The 26,898-nt window shown below is 43.5% G+C and overlaps 1 protein-coding gene across 1 annotated transcript in view; it reads right to left on the bottom strand.

Moving 5' to 3' along the window:
• The window catches only part of C5H1orf21 (chromosome 5 C1orf21 homolog), a 205,019-nt gene that overhangs the window by 33,641 nt on the left and 144,480 nt on the right, over positions 1-26,898 (bottom strand). The window contains exon 4 of the mRNA XM_057769664.1: positions 1,925-2,001. Within this exon, the coding sequence (XP_057625647.1) occupies positions 1,925-2,001 (77 nt within the window). The remainder of the gene's footprint in view (positions 1-1,924; positions 2,002-26,898) is intronic.

Below are 26,898 nucleotides of genomic sequence, written 5' to 3'. Positions count from 1 at the left end.
AACAAAAAAAGATCCAGATCAGAAGTGGGTTTTACCACTTTAAATGATTTGGTTAACACACCTGGCAGGTGTGATCAGTCATTTGGGTTTTTGTTAATTATAGATGTAGTCAAGTTGACGACCAAGAATGGCCATCATAGGGATCATGAAGCAGGTTATTTTAAACTCAGTTTTCCAGGAAGGCCTAGCAATGACACACTTCTTCTGCTACGGTTGTGATGTAACATCAGAACGGGGAGGAGGTGACATATGTCAAATATGCTTGAATCCTTGGGAACTTACTTGGTCTTAAGCAGAGTACTACAGTAAAGACTAACAGCCTCTCTTAAGAAATATAACGGTAGTCTCATGATCACAAAGTGAATTTTATCACCAATATGGAATAAGCCCTAGAACAATTTAGAAAATGAGTCAATGTTTATTTTTTATGTACTGTTTTATTTACTTTTTCCTTTAAGACAGCTTCTTGCTTTATAGTCTTGGTTTGCCCGGAACTCACTAAGTCAATTGGCCAGAAATGCATGGTAATCCTCCTGCCTCTGTCTCCAAAGTGTTAGGATTTAACCCATGCACCACCATGCCCAAGACATTAGCTATTTTAGTGATGAGTGTTCATCTGTTGGAAGCCAGCAAAGTATCTTCAAGTACCCAGGCCACTGAGGAGATGTACTAGGTACCATCCCCAAATACTGCCTCTCCTTGCTCAACTTACCAACACTGAGGTTTTCAACAGTTCTGGGTCTTTGTTTTTCTATAGAGCTTCCCAGCACTGATATGCTTATCTTGTTTAAAAGCATATTTTTTCAAGTTAAAGATCTCTTAAAATTACGCGTTAAAAGCAACAATCAGATTTAGGAGAGAGAGGCTCTGGGTCCACCTGTGTCTGACCCAGTCAGGTGCACCATTTCGACTGAATGCTTTCTTATTTCCTGGCTTATCTTTATTATTTTGCCATATACGTATACACATAATACTACTCATTTATATCTTTGAATTTAAAGGAACATCCTGCTACTAACTGCTCTGAGAATGCCCCTCCCTGACATGTGGAACATGTACCTTCCTCATTTATTTTCCCTGACTGCCACATAGCATTCCCATCAGAAGAACACGCCACAGCACTGTTAGCCACTGTATTACCGATGGACACTTGGTTTTACTTCTAAAAGCTTATCTAAACTGCTGTTATGGCGATGTCAAAATGTCTCCCAGCAGAAATGTGTTTCTCAAGGGCATATGCCTGTCCCCGGAGGTGCTGGAGGGTAAAGTCTGCCTAGTTTCAACTTTACTAGATAGGAAACTGCACCCCCTGCCACTCCCTTCCAGTTGCACTGCTGTGAACCCACAAGGAGGGGTTCAAGGGGATCTGGTGTTCATCATCTTGACAACCTCTGTGTTGTCAGACTTTTCAAGAATCTGACTTTTCAAGAATGAAATAACACCAAACACACCAGCCGTTCAGGCTTCCTCCTCAGTCAGATGGCTCTGATGGCTCTTCATGTGTTAGCCCTTCCTCTGGGTTTTGCAGTTTTATCTGTAGAAATAGTTCCTGCATTCTGGAAACTCTATATTGTCATTTGTACGTCATCCTCGGTCTTGCGACCTCGACTGTCTTATAGTATATTCTAATGAAGATATGTTCACAATTTTATTGCAGCCACCAATCAGTAAATTCCCATATGATTTATATTATTTTATATCTTAATCAAGATCTCCCCATCTGAGAGCCATAAAGCTATCCCTCTTATTTATTTATTTTACCAAATGGCCTGAAACGGTCAGCTTTGCTATGCACTGAGCATGTTCTGAGAGTATGTTTTGTTTACTGTCTCAATTACTAAAGCTCTATAATAAACCTTGATTACCTGGTAGGCAGAAATGGGGCTTAAAGGACAATACAAGGAAAAGAGAAGGCAGAACTTACTTTGCTCTGGGTTGATGGACCAATCCAGGGACTTCTTTATTAGTTTTAAGCCTCGCATTCGAGCTGGCACTTTTTTCCTGAAACACAAGCACATATGTACGAGATGAGAACCTGTGGTTATGTAATAAGCGGGCATTTTTCATCAGAAACTCTTTGATCCTGATGGAGCCCCTCCACCGAAGCTGGGCACGCCACAAAGACAAGGGTCCTTGCAAAGATGTTACATAAGGCAGGCAGAACCTGCCAGACACTGGAACAGGAAGTACTGTAATAAAAAGAGTTGGCTTTGTAACAGGTACCACTGGGTTTAGAAAACAGCACGCAGCTAGCATTTAATTACCGATTTTCAGTGGTGAGTGAATCGACAAAAGGTTCCAGTACAGACAGAGGGAAACGGGACAATCGCAGGCACTGCCTACCTGTGCGGGGGAACTGGATGCAGTAGAATGCTAAGACACAGTGTGAAAAGGCCCTAGCTGGGACAGGGACGTGACAACAAATGACTAACAGTTTCACGTCACAGTCAATTTTGGGACCAGATTCTAGTGGATTAGTAGAAGTCTTTGGCTTTCAGTTTGGCAAGATTTTGTATTTCCAGCACAGCAGCACAGGGGAAAGAATACGCAGGTATTAAAGTGTTGGCGTGTCAGTAAGCGCACTACCACCCCGCGCTTGTAGAGACATACACAACGTGCTTTCCGCTTGAAAAAATACCCTTGAAGTGGAAGGAAAGAGCATTCTAAGCCTCGTTAAAGGGAGGCTGTTCATCCTTAAAGAACTTGAACTGTGACCAGAATTGAAGAGGCCACTATTTATTTAAGAGCTGGACTACCTTCCCAGCTCCGCTACATGCCCAGTGGCCTGCAGGACATGAAACAGACAGGTCCCAAATAGACTCTTTTGTGTCCCTGCTTCTCTGAAGAGAGTGAATCCCCTTTGAGTCAGTAAAATGCCAGCAACTTTTCTATTCTCTGGCTGGTTGTTAGTTACCATCAAACATGAGTGGGTCTGCATAATATTAGCACTCTAAAAATATGGTAATTTCATGTTCTAGGAAAAGAAAACAATTACCATTTTCCTACAGGCCACCTTGCCTTCTTTATACTAAAAATAATGCATTCATAAGCATTTAAGAAGTATAAACTAAGGCTGGTGAGGTGGTTCAGTGAGAGCTCATTACACAAGCCTCATGCTTGAGTTCCACCCCCAGAGCCCACAGTGCAAGGAGAGAACCAACTCCGAAAGCTGGCTCCACCAGCATGCTATGTTGGCCACACTCCCCAATGATAAGCAAAGTAAATTTAAAAGCCATGGACTATATTCTGGTTACTTCGCTGGGGTAGACAGGGAACAACAGATAGTTACTGGAGCTTTCACAAAGCAGGTGGGAGAATTAGCTACCGGCTCCAGTAGCCCAAACCTAAAGTCCATTGTTTCTATTGGGGTTGTGCTGCCTGACAACGGCCTGGAGCATCATGCAGGGTGTTCTGCAATCGTGCAGGGTGTTCTTCACAGAGCAGTAGAGCACACAAACAGAGCCAGCAAGCGACTGGTCTTTCTGTCTGTCTCAGAGAAGAAAAGAGACTGACGGAAGCCTTCCAGCAGGGTCGAGCGCACAAGTTTCTTCCACTTTCTCCTTGAAGCTGTATGTGTTCTTAAACACAAGGTGGGCAGGTATGATCTGCCACTCCCCTCTGGTCACATAATCTCCCAAATTCCTAGAGCTCAAATGATACATCAAAATTTTCAACATCCTGGAGGCAGGGAACTGAAATGTCACATAACTGTAACCTACTTATATTCTTATTAAACTACTCTACATAATTATAATACCTCTTCGAATCTCCCTTAAAAACCTATTATACATACTTGCTAAGAACAACCCTCAAATGACAGAGGCTCAATGGCAAAACTTTCTACTATGTACTTATGTTTTTATTTTATAGATTATAATTCAACAAGGCTTGTAATAACAACTGAGGACCTATATTTTAATATATTGACTTATTTAATGTTCATAAATATTTGCATACATTAGCTCATTTTCACACCTACAACACCTCTGAATTAGGCAACATTTTATTTCTTTTTTTCTCTCTTTCTTGAGACAGTGTTGGTCTTGAAGTCTCAAGCTTCATTCCTCAGTTTTACAGTGTACACCACCATGCCTAGTCACTTAATTCCCATTTTACAGATGAGCACACTGAGGCATAGGGCGATGAAGAACCTAACTGAGGTTATATAAGTAATGAGTGGCGATACTGGGCTTTGAACTTGGGAAGCCTGACTCCAGAGTTCACGGTATTAGTTACTGGCCACAGCTCTCAAATGTTTAGAACCAACACTTCTATCCATAGTCTTCAAGATATCACACCTCATTCACATTAAAAAAAAAAAAATAACCAAAAATGCATTTGCTGAAATCTCCACCCACATCACCAGAAATCTCTTGACTGGTGTTGTCAAGTTCATCACGGAAGACACAAAGCTTTCCAAAGTTACAGGGTTACAGGTTTTGGTTAAGGTTTGAATTTTAACACTGGCAAAACTGAAAACAAACCGCTGTCAATGACAAACCCATGTCAATTACTTTCCTTGAAGCAAAAATCTCTCTTCATTCATTTTTGAGGAAACGATTTACCAAATTTCCAGGTTTGAGCATCCAGGATCTTTAAAGGAGCTATGCTATCCCACTGAAAGAAAGAACCGCACACTCGGCTAACATCTCCATCAAATGCACAAGGGCTTTTCTTCCTGGAGACACTGTCCTTGGGTAGGCAAAGGAAATGCTTCATCCACATCTCCTACTGCATTGCGAGGCTGGGAGAAAGATATGCCTCCGAGCACGAGATGTAATGAAATGTAATTTACAGTGCTTCACTGAGGACCTTCTTAAGCAAAAATGGAAATGAGTTTTCTACTGAGTCCTGATGGGGTGGCCATACACGTTGACTGCTGTATCACTGCTTTCTGTCGCTGTGATGAAATACTGGAAGCCTGGCGATTTGTTACAAAGAAAAGGGACTTATTTAGTTCATTATGGGGTCCAAGATCAGGTCGTCTCCTCTAGCTCCTCCCAGTGAGGGCACCCTTCTTGGGAAACCCAAGGCTGTGTGGTCCACCCTTTGGCCACAGTTCCTGTCTCTCACACACAAAGAAAACTTACTGCACTGACCATGGTGCATGCAGTCAATATCAACAGTCTCATGGGGTAAATTCATATTCCATGAAACTTCCCCAGCATAAGTGTAACTGAGAATACAGATGACCATAGCCCAATTTTAACACCTCCATTATCCCCCTAAAGGCACCTTAAAACCATTTACAGTTAGTCAGATTGTAGATCCTGACAATCATAGCTCCGTTGTCTCTACAAAGCTGCATTTTCCAGATTCACATAAACGGAATTGCAAAATGCGTAGCTTTTACTTCGGCATTTTTCAGTGAGTATATTTGTTGGATTTGTTCACATGCAGTATATATCAGAACTTGGTTTTTAAACTTTATCATTCCAGTGTATGAATATACTATACCTAGCCATCACTTAATGGACAATTCAGATTCTTTTCAGTTTGTGGCTATTATGAAGAAGGATGCCATCACCATTTACATGTGAGCTTTCATACAAATATGACTCAATCTCTCTCAGGGAGAGTCCTGGTAGTACAAATGTTGGGCTGTGAGTTTAGTTTCCCGACTGAAAACATTAACATGCTATTTTATAAAGTGGTTGCATGATCTTACATTTCCATTCACAAAGCAGGATGGGTCCAGGTTCCCCACATTCCACCACCACCACCTGGCTGTTTCTCAATTACTGCTACTCCAGGGGTCATGTAGGGCATCTCACTGGGAACTTTATTATTAAAATTTGACTTTTAAGGATTTGTTCTTATATTTTCTTATGTATCTATACCCTGGGATACTTTGTGCCTTGCTATAGATATGCCGAGTACTGATATATTTACTTGTTGCTTACATTTACCAAAGAAAGCCAGTTTTATTTGTTTATAAACATGATGAACTTATACTTCAGAACTTGTTTGTTGGGGGTGATGAGGGATGTGGAGTGATTTGCCTTTTTTAAAAAGACCGGATGGAACAGGAAACAAAAAAGGGCTGGAAGAGGTTGATGTGGTGGAGACCCATGGTCACAGCCTGACGGGTCACCGACAGGCACCTGCTCTAGGAATAAAATTGGAAGGATGTAGAAAAGACCACCTGGATGCTGTTTCCCTTAAAGATCAAAGTGTTTCAATGCTATTTCAGTAGGATGTAAGTATCCTACCCAAACAAGCTGGGGACGATGTGACCGAGTAGAAGTCACGGGACTTCCTTTCTCCACCACACCGGCATCTGAACTCTTTGGGCTAAAGCACGAACTCCCAGCCCTCTCAGGACACCCTGAATAGAGCTCCACAGTCCTGAAAAGGAAGCCCTTGGCGATTCTTTACAGATCTGAGCACATCATTTCGGAGAGAAGATGCCTCCATATTGTGGATGTCCCCATTTGCCCTTCAGAGAGCAATTTCCGGGGTTCTCTACAGACAGCAACTCAGTGTCCCAGACAACCCCACAGAGGCCGGCCAGGGCAGATGTCCCTTTAACTCTAATGCCCAGTGGCCCCATTGCCTGGAAGAAGATCCCATTTTCCAAAAATGTCTGCAAACTACTGCCAGGTAGTGATGAGCTTATTCCAGTAACTAAGTTTTCCTTTGCATGGAGTCATTTCTTTCTTTAGGAACGGCGCGCACTTGTCATGTCAGAGTAAACGTATCACCCCTTCTCATTTGCAGCAGACTGCCAAAGCAACTGTATTAACACTGCTGCCAAGAGCTCCCCTCCCGCTCGGCAACTCCCTGAGGGGAGGAGGGAGAGGGGAAAGATCCTAGATGCTCACAGAGCAGCACCTGCCCAGGATGCAGACAGAAGTCACCCTGCTCTGGACAGGGATGCATGAGGAGGGGACATCCTTTCTCCATCACCTCCTTCTCTCACCTATCTGCCTGGGCTGACAGCAGGGGCTGCGAGGGTCTTTTCTAGCTGGGCTTAAAGCAAAGAGAGAAACCCCAGTGTTCTTTCCTGCCCAGCAGCAGGGAGTTCTCTCTTAGAAAGCCCCAGGGTCAGAGTGAGGTCTAAGTACAGTTCCTGTGACTGCCACAATGTGCTGTATGGAGAAATGACACCCAATGAGAAGGCTCAAAGGGTTTGCCCCACCTCTGTCTGTCTGTTTCTCTGTCTCTGTCTTTCTCCCTCCATATCATTTTACCTCATTTTCATTCATGGAAACTAAGTGGGGGGGACTACTTTGTCAGATCCTATAGTGAAGAAATTTTAGGCCATACACGCATATTTGAAAAATAATATGTTCAGACACAAAATAATCATTTCACCTCAGAGGGATGTATTTCATAGAACGTAAACTCTTTGAAAACCATCTCTGACATCCAATCTTTAATTTCTCACATATTAAGATGCAAAAGGATGTCATCGCTTTGAAATAGCTTGTCTGTTGCATGATCAGGATTAGCTGGACCACATTTACCTCCCCAATGCATGCTTACATACGGGAATGCATGCTTACACACGGGAATGCATGCTTACATACGGCCAGCCAGCATCAGAGCAACAACGTGAAGCCCAAACATCCATTATGTTATTTAGGTATAGAGATTTCTAAACTTACTAGTATTTTGTTAAAGTCATTTACTGGTGACGAGGTTGAAATGGGAAGTCTTGGTTTTTAGGGGTTCTTTCCCCTTCAAAGAAAAGAGTGTCCCACATCCCATTTTACAGCAAAGTGACGCACAAGGGGCAAGTCAACTTTAGAGCAACCAATGCCTTTCATGCAGTTGTTCTAAGGCAGACCGGAAACATTTAAAGTAATCCTGCAGCTAAACAGCCACAGGAAACAGCTTGGAACAGATTTAATTGTCTATCAACAAATTTAGAACAAAGTCATTAAGTCACTATGCCGGTAATTAAAAGATACAAGCTACAGTGTTCCCAGATCCTACTGACAATTATAAGCTAAGGACACTTTAAAGAGACGATGCTTCTCCGGGTTCTTCAAGGCATACACACACAGGGAATGCTTTGGAATACCTGCTTTGGAACTACAATCAATGTTTGCCCATGATGCTTTTATTAGCTAGGGAAAGGTAGCTTGTGCTGTGTAACAAGCAGCCTCCAGCATAAGGAGCTCAACGGAATGAAAGTTTACTGCGAGTACATGCGACTTATCTGGTGCAGGGTGCAGAAGTCAGATACTCAGGCTAACTGAGGCCTCACATCAATCTATCTTTCACCATGGCTGGAGGTCAGCAAAGGATAAATCCTCATATTTACTTGGTCATATGTTACAGAACATATAAAGTCAAAAACACAGACAATGTGAGTCAGCCAGGGCAATACAGTGAGACCTTGTTTTAAAAAAAAATTTGTGTGTGTCTGAGAGAGAGAGAGAGAGAGAGAGAGAGAGAGAGAGAGAGAGAGAGAGAGAACGAGCATGGTTTTACTAGACCACATTTGTCAAGAGAACTGCATTAGTTCTAGGTAGCCCTAGTAACTACCATACCTGTGGTTTTTCTAAACGCACACACGTTCGATCACAGTACTACTTAACATTAATGACAGAATTCTCCCTTTCTAAATAGTTGAATGCATAACAAATACCATTATTTATATTAAACCTTGAATTTTTATATAAAAAAACCCCCACATCATTGAAAATTTCAACTGCATCAAAATGCCAGGCACTTCGGGAGGTGACCACGGTGGCTAGCACTGGTCACAAACTAGACACAAGACCTGTACTTCAAGCACTCCAGAAAAACGCATGGAAAGTACACAGGATCATACTCCACAGCTTCTCCATTGCTTCTTTCCTTCCCAACCATCAAACAGAACCAAACACATAGGAGCGGGAATCCCACTCACTCTGATCTTCATCAGGAAGACCAATGGTCTCAGGGATTTGACTCTCTGCTCATCTGTCATCCCTCTTTGCAGCTGGTGTGGGGTTCAGGGTAGGGCGGAAAGAAATAGGAACTGAACACCTGCCCTATTCCTCCAGGGTCGGAAGAGAAATGAAAGAATTTGGATTTTATTCTTCTGGACATAGCGGAGAGCCCTGCAGAGTTTTCAGCAGGGAAGTCACACGACTAGATGAGTTCTAGAAACATCACAGCAGAGCGTGAGAAGCAGAGGCAGGCTGTCTCCCGAGGAGCAGGCTGCAGCAATCCTGTGGTCTTCTGTGGACAGTACCAGGTAAGCCTGAGAGGAGGGAGGGTACTGGACTGGGCAGTAAGAGGACATTTCATTCTCCAGGGCCATGCAGTGGGAGATGTGATGAAGAGACCGGAGGGGAAGGAGCAGAGCCAGGAGATGCTGAGAGGCCAGTTTGCTTGAGAATGCTCCTCATCAGTGAGGACACCTTCAGATACAAGTGCCAGAAAGGCCATTTGACTTCCTTTGAGCCAGTAAGGAATGTATTGGATTACCTAAGGGAACTGGATCCAATCTCATCCAGGTAGTAAAGTATGTCTGTCCGTCTGTCTTTGCTATCATCTTGGTTTAATTTATTTCATGACCCTTCCAGCTCCACATCCAATCTTCCCTACTCTGTAGGTCCATAAGGCAAGAATCTTTCTATCTGGTCCTAGTTACAAGCACAGCAGGAAACACTGCAATCAGCCAAAGAAGGACCCAGTTGGCCATTTCGGTGGCAGTGATGTCACAGCAGGACAAGAGCCTGTGTTGGGAAAAGAGGATGCAATGACCACCACATTTGTTATTCATCTGCCTATGGGCTCTTTGTCTCCCAAATATTTTCCATTAGGACACACATGTGTATGCTTATGTAAAAACAAACTATTAAAATGATAATCTATGCAACACAGACCATACAGTGGGTGTACGTGCTCACATTTAAGAGATTAAGTTTTGGACTGGTAAACAAAGATTTCTCTTTTCCATTTCCCTTTCTCGCAGCCACTCTTAAATTCATTTTAACAGCGACAGATAGGAATGTGCACATTTATGAGGCGCCATGTTCTAAGTACTTCTACAAAGAGATTTAGTGACTTTCCAATTTAGTTCCCACTGGGCACATTTCTCCCATCAGAAGTCTAAGCAAATAGAAAGTCCCTGTTTTAACGGCACCCTCCCTCTCTGGCTTTCCAGCTCATATAAACGTCAGGTCTGCTGTGCTGTAACGGCTTTACAGAGCGGATGGAGTTTGTCACTAGATTCCTATACAGTCCTGTACTCGGTAATCAAATCTGGCATTGTTCCATTATGTAAGTTCTCCAAAGCTTTAGGTAAAGACTGGCCGAGGCTACAGTTTGGGCTGAAAAGGCTTCTTCATGATTCAAAGTTACAGTGCTTAGGCCATAAAGAGCGAGCACAACTCTTTCCCCTTCCTTCCTTTAGAGAAGCAGCAGCCAGAAACAGGAGCACTGATCTGGACATGCCTAAAAGGCGAGCTCAGCCTCGAGTGTCTTCACTCGTCACTCAGTCTTCTAGACACCTTCTAGCAAGGCTCCCACACTGCCGTTTTCTGCAATCGCTCCTAAATTTGGTGTACATCCCCTCAAGTCTTAAGTGGGGCATTTACAGGGGTGCAGGGACAGTGGTGGGTCTGTGAAGCACAGCATAGTGGCGTGCCAAGGAGGAGAAATCTACCATGTCTGCTGCCCTCATGTCCCACCTGAGGGTCGGTGTTGGGAGATTTTTCCATTAGGGCTTCATCCCTGGGAAAACAAGCTGAGGCCCACTGACTCGGTCCCTGTGGAAAGGCTTCAGAACATCTGGTCACACTTCGTTCTTTCTGTATGCCCTCCAGGTCTGGATGAGGGGGTCGGATAAGAGGGCAGTTTGCTAATAGGCCAGCTGAACGGGGTTAGACGGCTAATGAGATTCAGGGGCTGCCAACATGATAGACTTCCATGGTGGTGGCTTACTGTCCTTTGCTGTAACAGCATCTTTGTATCATTATTAAGCTGTTTATTCCCATCATGCACCTGACTCATGCATAAGAATTACCCTATTTTGGGAAATCCTGACCATTCCCTGGACCGTTGCCTAAAACTCACTAAAATTCTCCTCCATTAGAATTTGACCATGAACAAGCCATTCATAATCCATGCTCCCGATGACATCCTTCTCTGTACCAAACCATATTTTTCTCCAGTGTGTACTATTTCTATCCTCTGCTCAGGTAACATTGTAGACCCAAGTTTCTGTCCCACCGGGTCCTGCAGCCATTCAATCCCAAAGAAACACACAGGCTTATATTAATTATAAACTGTTTGGCCTATTAGCTCAGGTTTATTATTAGCTAGCTCTTACAACTTAAATTAACCCACAATTGTTGTCTATGTTTAGCCACGTGGCTTGGTACCTTGTCTCAGTAAGGCATTCTCATCTTGCTTCCTCTGAATCTGATTGGCGATTCACCCTCTTCCCAGAATTCTCCTTGTCTGGTTGTCCTGCCTATACTTCCTTCTTGCCTACTGGCCAATCAGCGTTTTATTAAACAAATACAAGTGACAAATCTTTACAGTGTACAGAGCATTATCCCACAGTATGACACCTCTCTCTCGAGGACTGGTGCTTAAATCTTAATGTAAATAACCTTTTCCTTTCTTCTTTTGTGACTGCACAGATACATTTGTACTAGAAGCCCAGGGTTGGCCTGGGAGGGTTCTTTAATCATTTTCTACCTTATTTATTAAGGCAGGGTCTCTCATTTGAGCCAGAACTTACCAATACAGTGAGTCTGGCTAGCCAGTTTGTTCTAGGGAGTCCTGGTGTCTACCTCTCAAAGGGCTAGATTGTAAATGGGCCACAATAAATGTCCCAAACTTTGGCTCTCATAGGTGCATCACAAGCACTTGGTCTACCAAGCTGTCTCCCTGGCACCCTTATCTTAATTGTAAAAAACAAGCAACACACTTTCCTTTGCTTTAAAAAATCCCCTTTTAACTTGATAAATCCTAATTTTGCTTCATATGGCCTCATCTTAAAATTCTCCTAAGCAGTGTCAGTCAGGACCACAGCTGTTCCCGGAGAAGCCTGCGAGGGACAGACTCATCAGGCTGCACCTCCTACTGCCAACTACACTAGAGAAAAATCAGTTTTCAGAGTCATCTTGCTGATTCCTTCATTCCTTATCTATAGAACCCAGCAAAAATTTTCTCCTACTTGAATAAAAAGCAAAAACAGAACAAAATTAAAGTGCAGACTTATGAGCTTCAATCAACTATGTGGCCCTGAAGATAAGCTTGCTTGTTTTTCCAAGGCACGTCTTGGCAAGCCTAACTATGACATCCTTTGGTGTGACTGCAACCTCTAGATTTCAATATAGCTTATTAATTGAGATGCACCTGCACGTGTTTACAGTCACATGATAAGGACAACCCACCTTAATTAGAAATAGTATTTTCCATACTCAATTTCATGAAATAATTTAAACTTTTCTGGTGCCTCTGACATTGATGTTCATACTTAGTATCATGAGCACTTTCAATTCATCTCGTTTTCAGGCATATTATCCTCCCCTTATGTATGTGGAATAAGAAACACTTTGACCTTTTAATAGTAAGCCACCAGTGTGGAGCTTTGCTAGCCACTCACTGTACTAGCCTTTCAAAGTAATTGATAAAAAGCTGTTTATGCCAAGTATGGGGGCTCATGCCCATAATCTTACCACTAGGAACAGAGAGGCAGGAGGCTCAGAAATTCAAGGCCATTCTTAACTGTGTTTCAACTTCCAGGACAGCCTGTGTTCCATGAGACCTTCCATCGGTCCCAAGAATCCCTGGGAAGGTTTGTTATGAAGACATATCCAAAGTCATTACTAAGTTTGAGTTTGTTTTCCTTTAGGAAAAACAAAACAAATAAATAAAACAAAAAACTGTGACCTGCTGGAAAAGCTTTACGAACGTCCAAAGGAGCCACAGACACGTCAGTCTTTTAAGCTGTATCTCCCCACAAATTCTGCATTCAAAACCAATGAGTGCATCTTCCTCTGAGACTCTGAGGCATCCATTTTTCCCAAACCAACATGATCCATAACGCGAAAGGAACTTACCATAAAAATGACAGCTGAAAGGATATATTTGATAAAATCTAAGGTTTCATGATGAAATTTAATTGACACGTTGGACCTTATGCCACTTTGCAAAGTCTCACGTCAGTTATATGCTGACAGGAAAGTTCATAAACAGCGGACATTTGCTGTACAACAGTCGCTTGTCATTCTGGGGGCACCCAAAGAGAACACGCATGTTGGGGTCTTCACGCCTCCTGCTCACCTCCCTTCTCCTGCTCTCTCTTTCATTTCATGCTACAAAAGATAAACTCCCAGATAATACTTCATTTGCTTCTGACATGACAGCACACACATTTAACTGATGTTCCCATGAAAATTCAACAAGGGAAAGGCAGAGACATTGATTCTGGCTACCGAAGGTTTCTTCCAATTATAAAGACAGTAACAAGAATAAAAGTAACAGCTAGCGTTGATGGCAGCTTTCCCTTGTTAGACGCCACATTAGCCCGTGGGTCTTAATTGATTTAGATACAGATAAACTCCAACCACAGGCCCCAGTGGTATTAGCTCAGTAAATGTCAGCCATTATTCTTACTGCTATTATTGTTTACTTAATACGTACCAGTTAATTCTGACAAGAACCACAGAAGGTGAGACTAAGGAGGTGGCCATTAAAGAAATGGATGTTGAAGGTAACTGTCATCTGAAGTGAAAGTGTGGCCCCAAATGGACTCTCTTTCAATACAACTTTGCATTATTTAAAAACCTAACTCTGCATAAATTAAAGAGGACGTGGGAAAGAGGAGTCCACTTATTTTCAAAGCTGTCTTTTATGTCCTAATACCTAAAAAGATGAGCCACGGCCTGGATGGAAGGCACATTTGTAACAACACAGTCCTGAACACTGGTGCTGTCCCCATGTCACTGCTTAGAATCTGTAACTGTCCTTCCAGGTCAAAATAAGTCAACGTTCAGAATATATATGGATCAATAAACCCCGAATCACTCACAGGGAATGGGGACCAGGGTTCATTATAAGGGCATGCCCTCTTCAAAGATAATCAATTAAAACATTTCAAAAGCTTAACTTATGACAACCAAATAACACATAAATTAATTATCTATCCTGGGTATACTGGAGCTAGTTCCTAACTATCTAAGGGTTCTGTAAGCCAACCACAGTACATAAACGGACTGACATCATCAATATCTGCCTCCTCCTTATAAGCTGGTTCTTCAGTTCTTGTTATAGACAGGCATTATTTCATCTGTAAGACTTACCTGCTCTAGTCACCTAAGCTGCTGTTCTGTAGTCACCAGGGTGGAGCGACTTTAAGTAATTAGGTGGTAATGTCTCTCTCCAGTATCTAGTATGTGGTCTAGAGAAAATGAACGACGTGGCAATGGGAACTGACTACCCTTGCCCAAATGAGGACCCACTACGCTGCTCCAGAGTCACCCAATGGTTCCATAACCCCCAGGAACTATGAGCAGTTACTGTAGAAGCTAGACACAGTCTAGTCAAACGACCCAGGCTATGAAGAAAGGTAAGGAAGACACCAAGATGAAGATGTCACCCTCCTTGGCAGAAGCCCTACCTCCGTTACTGTCTTGGTGGATAGCCATCACTCTAAGTTTATACATCTGTCTCAGGGCCTGGGTTAAACACCTACATCTAATAAAATGCAAGTCCTTTAAAGCTAGCCATAGTATCGAGCTCTTTATGTACAGATGTGCTAGACTTCTGTTGCTATGACAGATACATAAATATCTTTACATATGACAGATACATCTTTTCCTTAAAGAGGAAAGATCTGTTTTGGTCTATAGTTCCAGAACCTTTAGAACAAGGTCAGCTGAATTCACGCGTTAGGCCCAAAGTGAGACAGAACATCCTGGCAACTGGAATTTACGACAGAGGAAGTGGCTTATCTCACAGGAGCCAGAAAGAAGGCAGGCAGGAAGGGGCCAGGGACAAGGGACCTTTCAAAGACACTCTCCGACGACTTCCTCCAGTTCCCATCATTTTACCATGTTCCATTAATAACACAAAATTAGAATCCATGTTTAGATAGATCCACTGATTGGCTCAGGGTCCTGATGATCCAGCTGCCTCTCAAGGATCGGATCCACTAGTTTTGGGAGCCAGGCTTTCAAAACATGAGCCTCTGGGAGACAGTTCATGTTCAAACCATAGTAAGAGACAGCAGTGGTGGCCACTCAGTAAGCGTTGGCTGAATGAATACATGAACATTTGTCTTTCTTATTTGTTACACTGTTTAGTGACAATAATTCCACTCAAAATAAAACTGGACAGAGAAAAGGCTGGAGCATCTTAAGAATGAACCACAGAAGTGAGACACAAGGGTTGGTATCTTTATCGTAGCCTAGACTAAAGCTGTGACCAAGGAGGGCTGGAGGAAAAGAAAAGCCGGCTAGAAATAGCACTTACCAAAACTCATGACATCGTCACTTTTAAGCTAGGTTATAAGAAGTTCATGGTGGTTTTTCTCCTTAAAAACATGTTTTAAGTTATTTCAGGGATGGAAAAAGAGCCTCATTTCACTCCTGTAAAGTATTTTCACCATAAATTGTTGGATCATAGTGACAACAAATGTCAGCTGTTACTCATTCATACTAATAATCATTTGTGTAAAAGCTAGAAAACTCACAGCATCCAGGAGACGTAGAACAGTGGTGGTCAGAGGCTGGGAAGAACGGGGAATGAGTGACTCATGGGAACAGAGCTGGTGCCTTGCAAGATGAAAAAAAGTCCTGGAGAGGATGCTGTGCTGGTCGGCAGCAAGGCTGATATGAAGTTCTAGTGTACTATATACCTAAACACTGTCAGATGATGAGGCTCCACCCCTTCCTGAGGGGCCATTGGTTGCTGGAAAGGGCGTGTTGTTTTCTTCAGTGGGGTCTTCACTGATAAGTATCCCATGCTTAGTAAATAATCCTCTGTAAATGTAACCCTCTGTAAATGCTCTTGGAAGTAAGCCTAAACTTGGCAGGATAGATGCATACACACACACACACACACACACACAAGAGTAGGAGGGGATGAGAGGATACTAGGAATGAAAAACTAAAATTCATTATATGTATGTATATATATATAATTATGCAATTGTCAAAGAATAAAAGAATTAAAAATTTCAAAATGACAAATCTCATGTTATATATTATCCTATATAATTTTAAAATACGGAATTTTAAAAAACACCAGTTTAAAATTCTTTATCAAATCTAGTAAATGTGCTATTTTTGTATATTTCAAAGCCGACATTAAACAGAAAACATACCACATACATAGATCTATTAAAGCATTTAGTCGTGTGCTTACACAGTGTAATCTCAAAGGATCACTTCTGTACCACATAATCCACTGAATAATAGCGGCAAGCCTGTCTGTCCATGCCATAAAGACTGATACACAAGGCACTGGCCAGTGCAATCTCACACCTTTGAGAACTTTGGACTTTGAGAACTGAGAGCAGCTAAAATTGAGAGCAAAAAACATGAGAGAAACATGGATGGCACCAGGTCTGTGTATGACTCCAATACCCGACCTCTTTAGAGGGAGCAATGCCATGCCATTTTCTAGAGAGCAGCAAGAGGAACCGACAGCAGCTGACGGTGGCAGCAGAGCTCCAAGCTTCGCTGGTGAGGAACCAGGACTGAAAGGAAGTCCATAGAGAAAGGAGCCTTGAAAGCCAGGGATGGAAGATCCGCTCTGGGACAGAGCTGCTGTCTGACAGTAAGGCCCAGCCTTTGGTTGGACACTGTGGGAATGGGTGTCTGGACAGACTAAAGAACTCGCTGAATTCTGGCTCTTTGTCTGCCTGGTACACGGAAGAGGCATGTGAGAAGGCTCATCTCATCTCGTCTCATCTATGGGGAGAATCTACGCCTTCTTGTTGACTTTCCAGGCATCAAATGGGAGGCGACAATCAAAGCTCTTGGCACTATGAATACAGACTTCCCCATTAAGAGCTGTGATTTTAGCTTGGTATCCTTCCCTTAGAGTGCCTGACTGCAGAAAAGGAGCATGGTGACCTGGGATCTGGTGTGTGTGTGTGTGTGTGTGTGTGTGTGTGTGTGTGTGTGGTGTTGGGTATGGATGGGCGTTGGGGCGGGGGTGTGCGTGGAGGCCAGAGGTTGTATTCCTCATATGCTCTCAAGCTTAGTTTTTGAGACAGGGTCTCTCACTGAGCCTGGAGCTCCAGGGATTGTGAGGATCTTCTTGTCTCTCCCACTCCCCCAGAGCTGGGATTACAGGGGCAGACCTGACTTTCCATGAATGCTGGGGATCTGAACTCAGGTCACCATGTTTGCATGCCAAACGCTGCCCTCACGGAGCCAGCTCCCCATCTCCAAATGGTTTTTAAAAATGGAATCCCAATCAACCCTCTTGGTTTTAGTTCATCTTCTCTTTGGTACCTAGAGAGGCCAGGTGCTAGCAATTCCTAGGCCTTCATCATCTGTAGGGTTTAACTGGATTTTTCTAGGTTTGCGGAGTCAGTTTCTACCTCTGCTTCCCGCTTACAGAACACTGACATTGCTGTCTCCTAGTCTTAGAAAATTAATATTGTTGTTATTCTGAAAAGCCCAACAGCTGTGTTCTGCTTGTTCTCCCCATTCCTACTGTTGTCTAGACCCTCTGCATGAGTTTTCTATTTGTACAACTGTACCCAGCAGCTGTTATAACTCCACTTAGAGATGAGGAAACCAAGTTTCAAGAACTTGCTCAAAGAATTTCAGGTTGGGAATCAAAGCCTTAGCTTATGCTGCTGTTCATATCCAAATGCTCCTGGTGGAGTGATAGTAACAATGACAAAGGGCTGACACTGAGTGTTTCCTTGGTGACCAGTAGCTTTCAGTCGCTCAGCAATTACACTGGTGCTATGACCCATTTCAAGGAGGACCATGGCCTGTTGCACTGTAGTATAGAGCTTCCCCAAGAACTCAACACTCAGAGATGGTGGCTTCAAAGACCATACCCATTCTCCAAAGACAGTTATATATGAAGCTTTCCCTAGCCTACTTTAGGAATCTTTCCCAACCCTGTCACTTCTCTTCCCTAAATCAATGACCAAGGTTTAAAAAAAAAAAAAAAAAAAGGAAAAAATCTTCCTAATCCAGTCAACTAAGACAGAAGCAAGGGACAGAGGTTGCCCAGAGTGACAGTAATATTATTTCGAAAATATTTTAACAAGAAGTAATTTTACTAGGTTATGCAATCCCCTCTGATAGCTATCTCTGACATGCAGACTGAGAACAATGTCCAGAACTGCCTGTTTAATTAGACATGGGAAAACAATACATGCTTTCGAGAGAAAAAGGCAGCCAGAATTGGCATCTGGGTGTGCTTTTCTAAGACTACTTATGCTAGGGGGAGCTGCTCAACAGTTTTAGAAGTTTTCTTCATTTGCTTCTTAGAGCTGTGTTAGAATAACAAGAATGTGTAGGCTTTTATATATATATAATTAAAATTTGCTTAGCTCCAGTCTGGTAAGTGTTAATTAACATGACATTTTTCTACAGGAGACATTTAAAAATAGTTTCATTCATTCTATTTACAGTGACTTCTTACTCATGCCGAAGCACCAATCACCACCTCTGCCTTTCTCCATGCACGTCCGAGAACTTAATGAAAAGGTAACGCCGTGTAGGCGTTGAACAGATGGCACGAAGAGTCGAGTCTTAACGTAGGTAATAGAACATACGACATAAAAGTTGAAAAAAATCAAATCAGTGGCACCAAAATATCAGGACTGGGAAATCTGGTCCTGGCCTCCTGCACAGTCATTACTAAGTCATGATGAAGGGACAGATGGACTAAGGAAGAGTGGGATGGACGGTGGCGCATATGCTGAGCCTCTAGCAGACTCTTCAAAACGGCTGTGTTAACAAGGTAAAACAAGGCGGGGTAATATCTGCAATCTGTCCCTTCATTTTTCATGTCTCTTGTACTTTGGGGCACCTGCTTACCTCTGTAAAAATGTGTTATAATCACTCAAAGAGTAGTTAGCTAAAAACTGGTAATTCCTAACCTTGGGTGTCCTTCTTCAGGATCCAAGACCCTAGGATCAGAGTAACTCTCGAGTCTTACCATCAGCTTTTAGGGTCCTTTTCTAGGTTCCCAAAAGATGCCAACAAATATGAGTTGTCCTAAATCTGCAGTTACCCGGGATTCCAGGAGCAACACAGCCTGGAAAGACAGCCCTCCCCTGTAGATGAGGGCAACCACCCTACTATGTGGAGGATGTCTCTGTCCTGAGAGCCACCCGGTCCCGTTTTGGACCACTTCATAGAACTAGAATGGAAACAAATCTTGATACACTGGTTAATCATGGCGACCTCTTGACCTCCTGTCTGCACTCTTCCTGTTGAAACCTAAAGCTCATGCCAGTATCCTGAAGATGGGTTTAGACACATTTGTGCCCTTTATCTGTTCCTCTTCCCCAGGTGTACTGATTAAATCCCCAATCTTTTCCATATTATTTTAATGGCTATCAAAATGTCTGAGTCTAGTCTTAAAGCTGCTTTGCCTTAAAACTTTGGTTATAAATGACATAAATTTAATTCCATCGGCTCATCCTTAACTGGAAAACATCCTGCACACATCAGAGGCTGAACAATGAGTGTGATTATCCTGAAGACCAAACAGTTAGGAATTACACACACATACAAACTCATGTCTATCTCTGACGTTTCACTGGTGGTATAAGGAATTATTTATTATAGAATTCAAAAGTTCCACATGAAATAATTTTAGTAGCACATGCCTAGCATTTTTTTTTTATTTTTGTGTTTTTATTGGGGTTAATCATGGGTAGGAACTGTCCCCTTCAAGGTGTGCCCCTCCAACCAAGCATGTCCATTTTAATCCTCTTGGGATGCCTTCTGGGATTTTTTCTTTTTCTTTGTGGTTTTTGTAGAGCTAGCAGCAGCTTCAGGTTCCTCAGAAAATTTCCTTTTCTTCTTGGGGACCTAGCATTTTTTTTTAATTCTCAAAGATAACTGATTCCACAGTAAAACTTTTTTAGTTCTTCCTCAAAAGTCAATGAGGAAGATCACTCCCATGTACTGAAGGGCACTGTGCAGATAAATGATAGCATACTAAGGAATTGTCAGGTCCAAAGGAAACTCTATTTCCCTAAATTCCCAAAGGCAGAAGAGACAAATGGCTATCTGTTCCTATTAGCATATCAAAGTCCATGCTGGCCTCCAGGCTCTCTCAGTATCACAAGGTCCTGCTACACATTTTAAAGTCCAGGCTAGCATCCTACCTCTTCTCACCTCCTCAAACTTCCCCAGCTTCCCCAGCTCCTAGGTTATCATTCTCCTTATGACCCTGCCATCTCCATATGCTCATTCTCTTTGTCTTTCTCTCTCTGCCTCTCCCTTCCCCTCCACTCACTCTCCCATGCTCTCCTCTCCTTCTTTCCATGTCCCTTCCCCTTTTGTTTATCCCCTGGCCAGGTCCAGTCAGCCGGCCATGCTCAGTCTACTAATTTCTCTCTCTGCTCTGGGCTCTTCCAGATCCCTCCGGCTGTTCTCTCTCTCTCTCTCTCTCTCTCTCTCTCTCTCTCTCTCTCTCTCTCTCATCTACAACAACAGCAACTACAACAACACAATCTTTCCCCTTAATTGTACCTTGGAGTGGTCACATCATCAGTCTATACAGGTATCACTATTATATCTTAGTGGAGATGTCTTTCCATGAATTATTGATTATTTTATGTAGCTGGTAAAGCGGTACTGGGCAAAAAGATTCCAATGAGTATGTGCTAATGGATACCCTGTCCGGACAGAATCAGACACATCCATGTTCACAGAGACATGCCTTTGTAGAACAGGAGAGTTATTATCACATCACTCTGATTAAAAAGGAAGCGACAGTGAAACATTCCCTCCTTTACTTTCTATTCATGAAGCCCAAGGTAATCTCTGCTGAGTTCTGACAGTTTTTGGAACACAGAGGCACAATGGGCCTTCTCCCTATGCTCCAGGACTTCTGGAGTTACTTCCTCAGGATATACAACACATAGCTCCATTTTGATGGGTCTTCTTTAGAAAGAGGGGATGTTGAAAGGGTTTTGGTGAGTAAAAGCTGCTCTTAGATGATGAAAGGAGGAAGGAAGGAAGGAAGGAAGGAAGGAAGGAAGGACGGACGGACAGACGGACGGAAGGACGGACCGACCATAGGGGAAAATCTCCCACAAAAGGGTTATATTTCAAGAAATTCTGAAAAATAAAGCTATTCACCAGACAAAATTAGACTTTTCAGAACCTAAGTGACTTTTAAGGAAGTTGCCTAGAAAATTTAGGAGAGAAATAACTGGATGGGGATTGGGAAGAAGGTATGTGGTAAGATTATGTCTGTGACCAAATCATGATAGTTGATCCTAAAATGTCAAGAGTTACTACTATACTGCCACTGGGAGTAATTACCATCCAGGTTACAGCTGCCTAGAGACCAGGTGTCCTCTCATTCTCCACTCTGAGGCCATGAAATTGGGGATGGGGTACTGCTCATGGCCATGTTTCTGAGCTGAGTACAGGGATAGGTATTAGCACTCTGTGGGCTAAGGAAACCTGGTGCCCCACAATTTATTCTATTTTATAATTAGCTATAACTACTGTTTTTTGTGGTGTGTATGTGTGCATGCGTATTTATAGGCATAAATATTAATGCATGTGTGTCACGGCTCCTGTGTGTGGATCACAGGACAACTTTGGGTGTTGGTCCTTGTCTTCCACCTCGTCTGTTTTCCACAGCTAGCTGACTTGTAAACTTCCGGGGATTCTCCTGTTTCCACCTCCTATCTCCCCACGGGAGTAATGTGATTCCAGACTCCTTCTGCATGTCCAGCTTTTACATGGGACCTAGGGATTTGAACTCAGGATCTCATGCTTGCACGGCAGGCACTTTTACCCACTGAACCATTTCCTTAGCCCCATTATTTATTCTGAACCTGGCAGATGCCTTTGTCAAAGTGACCTCCAGCACCATCAGAGATTTCTATAGAGGCTGGAAGTGTACCTCTACCTACCAGGAGTTCTCACAGAGAGCACTGGACAGACGAGTTCTCAAAAATGTTTGCTTAGAAGAAGAAAGGGGAAAAAAAAGGTGTTTTCAAAAGGCCCCTAAGCACATCAGAGGTTGACATTTACACACAGACAATTGGAGAGCACTAATTAAAAACAATTCCCATCCAGTCTTTAATACGGGCAATGTAGTCACCAGCTCCTCAACCCACGATCAACTCAAGGTGAAGAGAAGGATTCATTTCGTGGTGGCTCTGTGGCCACTACAGGCTTCCTGGCCAGGCACTGGTGTCTTCTGGGGGTGGTGAGCTAGAGACTGCACTGGTTGCACGGGGTAGGAGGTAGTGGGAGGGGTGGGGAGTGGAGATTCTGGAGAATGGAAACTTTCTGTTAAGTGTCTGGGGTCACAGGCTGCAAGGAAGCAGCTTCCCTTTCCTTAATCCTGACCCCCATCCTCTCTCTTCCTTTTTCATCTGCAAGATTCTTTCAGCTCATTGGCTTTTCAGAACGGGAAGGGAAGTCATATCCAAATGAAAAACTGAAAAATACATGAATTTCTTTGAAATGATTCTGATAGGCCATTTTTTTTCCCTTCCTTCCTGGCTCAACAGACCCAGTGATGCATGCTATCAAGTTTATATAAACCATTTTATCTACTCTAGAGCGTTAGTGTAAAACATTGGCTTTTCAGGCTTATAAAAAGCTTACCGTGTCTTTGTTTCTTAGAAATCTCAAATCTAAAATAACTTTCAAATTATGTACTAATGATGTCACGTGTTGATAGCAGGGCCATACTCAATGTCAAGGCAAAGCAAGTAGACCCTTCTTTAGTCTTTTGTACTGAACCAGTCACAATGGTCCTATGACTAACTACAGCTGTCCCCTGCCTACCTGCTTCATAGCAACCATCTTCTGCGAGTTCTTGCCAGCCCAAACGACCTGACACTTTACCCACTACCTTCCCCAGCAAGGGCTCACTGAGGGTGGAATCCTCACCCACATTTTTAACTCAGACTCGGGCAAGAGTAAGAAGCCCACCTCATTGTCATGTTCTCAGCGTAAGCATCGGCACAAAGCAGACTCTTCCTGAGTAGGCCCAACTTAGCCCCAGCCTCCTGTGCTGTACAATTCCATGCACAGAGTCTGTAGCACTTACAGTCACCGAGAGTATGGCGCTTAACAGAGACCAAAGGGTTTGGCGTGCCATGTCTTAACTAATTTAGCACTTGTTACTTGTCTATGAGGAAGTAATGATACATTCCTGCCGACACTATTTAGGAGGTAGACACGGAGCCTGACTTCACACTAAGGATTTGGCTCTAGATGAGTCAGGTGGACTGCCTAAATGACCCAGGAGATGCCTCTTCTCACATGGGACGTGTTGATGTCACTGGAACCTGTGAGGGTCCCGGAAGGCTGGAGAAGGGCAGACAGCTGGAGTAAACTTCTTACTTTACTCTCAACAATCTCTTAATATTTTTGTTCATAACTGGATGGTTTATGCATATTTTAACTTTGGAATTTGTTATAAGAGTTGAGTATTAAAGAGAACTCCTAGGAATGACTAGTCTAAGAAGCAAAAGAAATGCACAATTTGCCAGGGCCATCAGCAACCGTGACTCACATAAACGGGGGCCAGAGAAATCATCAGGGTTCTTTACCGATGCACACCGACGGTTTTCATATGCTGGAGCACATGCGGTAAAGCCTTCTCGTGGGTGCGCGTTAGGGCAGATGTGAGAGGAAGCCCGTGGGAGCGGAAAACACAGCTGAGGTCACTTTTACTTTAACGGCTGCTAATGAATTAATGAGAAGTGGGGAGAAACAGGATCCGGGAAACGGACCGGAGTAACCCTGCCCTTGGAAAGCTGGCTGCGACACGGGAACAGCTGCCCTTTCCTCTTATCATTCTGAATGCCAAACGGATAAGGCAGGGCACACATGAAGCTTTGTGTGAGGATGCATGCCTGAGTTATTATTAAACAAAGGGCTCACCTCAAGGAAGCCCAAGGACAAGTGTATTCCGGTGAAGTCCCCTGCAGTCCCCACATCGGAACAGGTGTGTCCGATCAGTCATCATCTACAGAAAAGGTTCCACCAGCTACCTGTGGTAGCACTGCCAAGCCATTTTAAGTTAAAGCAAAATTAGTGAAAAATTAACATACTCAAAAAGCACCAAAATAAGCAAAATACGTTTAAAACAGAAATTAAATCACGAAGGGAATGTTTCAAATTGAGTTTCTCAGGCCAACCCAACACTCTAAGAATAATAATGATTAATTCATGCTTCCCTCATTGGCATTCATGAGTCAGGAGGCTTAGATGCTTACACTGTGGTTTCCAATCTGAGAGAGCAAGGGAGGAGGGCAGCTGATACGCAGGCAAACAAATCAGACATAATTCCTAAGTCCCTGTAAGGCCTGCCAGTGTGGAGAAGCCTTGTATTGTTTAGAGCAAGATAAAAAGAGATAGGGGAAAAAGTCATTTCAGGAACAGAGTGGGAAGGGGATGACACAAAGACACAAAGGTTGGTAAGTCTTGTGATGCCCAGGGCTGCTTTTATCACCGTGATTCAGTTGGACAAAAAATAGAAATAGATTCTGTAAGCCAAGACAGTCTTCCATTCATCTTTTCCTTTCTAAAATTATAACAACCTTCGGTAACAATAAGGCTCAGGCATTTAAGAAGCGAGTTTCCCCCCCTGGCCTGGTGGCATGGGGCCCAGACACTCTGCAGATGTCACCTTTCCATGCTCAGAAAGTCCAAGTCCCTCTTTCTTTGTGTATTTTTCTTCGACACCCTGAACTATTCCAAAACAAAGCGCAGTGGTTTTAAGAGTTTTTGACTGAAATCGTTACATGACCACACAAACCTGAAAAAAACAATGATTAGCTATTTCAGAGGCCCCGTCTTGAACCAGAAGAAGCCTTCCTTCCTATTGTGTTTACAAACGCAGAAGGGGCTGCCCCGGGACTTCTCTGGCCTTCGAAAACAAAGGTTTCTTCTACAGAGACTTGGGGCTCTCCTGAGCTCTGAAGCAGGGGGAGCTGCTGGATGTATGGTCAACATATCAGGAGCTTGCATAAGTGAGCGGCCCCCCAGGGGCTCATCCCAAGTAGGAACCCCCAGTGGGACCACCGCTACTGACCACCCAGCTTCATCAAGCATTTACTTCTGTAGTGGATATGGTCAACATTCCAGAGTGAGAGGCGATAGCTTTAACACTGAAGTGTGTGTGTGTGTGTTCCTAGGGTGGGGAGGGCAGGAACCTTGAGGAAGAGAAGAGGCAGTAACTGATTAGGATAACATGTCCTATAGATCTAGAGTACACTTGGGAACAAAGCCAAAGGAAACAGCAAAGCTTTGTCTGTTCTTCGCAGGGGTCCTCCCTGGGTTCACAATGAGTCTCCCCAGGGGTCCTCCCTGGGTCCACAGTGTCTAGTAGGCATGGAGGGCCAGAGGCCGGCTTCACACAGTGCTGATCTGTGTGAGACTCCAGTTGATGAAAATTATTTTTCTCACCACAGGCACACTTGGCTAAGGCAGAAGAAAGCCTTTGGGTGGAGAGAAACCTTCCTGACTCTGGACTTCTGACTTGGTTGAGCCTCCCCCAGCAACCCACCCACAACATCTTTTTTTTCCCCTCAATGTCACCCTCTGAATGGTGGATAAAATCAGAAAGTGAGATTTTACTAAAAACAATTTAGGAGCATTGGAGGGCTGACTAGGAAGCTACAAGGTGTGTGTGCACCCTGGCCAGCCTATGCCAAAACTTGGCTTTTAACTCAACGAGGAAAGAGATACTCTGGAGGCAAAGTTGAGTAGCCATGGCCTAGAAACATGGACTTGGGTCACTCCATTGCTCTAACACGAACATATTTTTATGGTAACAGAACTAAGAAAGCTATGAATCAAGAAATTTCTAAAATATGTTGAGTGTGGTACACATGCCTTTGATTCCAGCTCTTGGGGTCAGAGGCAGGAGAATCTTTGAGTTTAAGGCCAGCCTGGTCTACAGAGTTTCAGAACGGCCAGGACTACACAGAGAGACCCTGTTTCAAAAAAGGAAATAAAATGAAAACACTGGTGGAAACATTCGGAGGGTGGCTTGGCCAGCAGGGGCAACCTCAGCTATAGACCCAGGCGCTAGTGCACAGGCCTGGGCCCTGTGCTTGGCAGAGAATGTTAATACATTCCAAAGGTTTTAATCTGTTTATCAGGATGCTAGGTCTGACACAGATGTGGGCAAGGAATAGCCCTTGAGGAATGGCTAAAGACCAAGGCCAACTGTAACTAGTCCCTGGAACCGTAATATTCCAATCTCTCCATTGCTACTGAAGTTGTAATTGGCCTTTGTAGACACAGCTTTTATTTCAGGAATCTCCTTCAGGACCCAAGCGTGAGTCCACGAGCTCACTTCCACATCACGCCTGAGTTCTACAGGAGAACGGGCTCTGGTGTCCACTCTTCCATGTCACGAGCGTATGGACACTCACCTCCCTGAGCATGAACCCTGAGGGGCTGCCTTGGTGAGGCCACCAGCAGCCTCTCATAAAGCCTCTGCTTGGCAGCAACGCCCGCTTGTGTAAAGGAAGCCCAGACAGACTCCATGGGCAGGGGAGAAGGGTGGGAAGGGGCCAAGGGAGCAGAGGACCTGACAGCGTGTGAGGCAGAGATCTTTGGCACGCACAGCACATATGTTGCTACTGATGCTCTTTTGATAATCACAGTAATATTTTCAGTGTAGTAAAGAAATCATCTATTATTATATTCATTAAGTCTGGTTAACATTTAGAATATTGCCTATAAAAGTTTCGCCTAACTGCCTCCTACACGTTTACAAAGTTGGAATTATGAAATT

Source organism: Chionomys nivalis, chromosome 5, assembly GCF_950005125.1.
Source record: "Chionomys nivalis chromosome 5, mChiNiv1.1, whole genome shotgun sequence".
Taxonomy (NCBI): Eukaryota; Metazoa; Chordata; class Mammalia; order Rodentia; family Cricetidae; genus Chionomys; species Chionomys nivalis.
The sequence above is the reverse complement of the archived record's forward strand: the minus strand, read 5'-3'. Positions and strand labels throughout refer to the sequence as shown.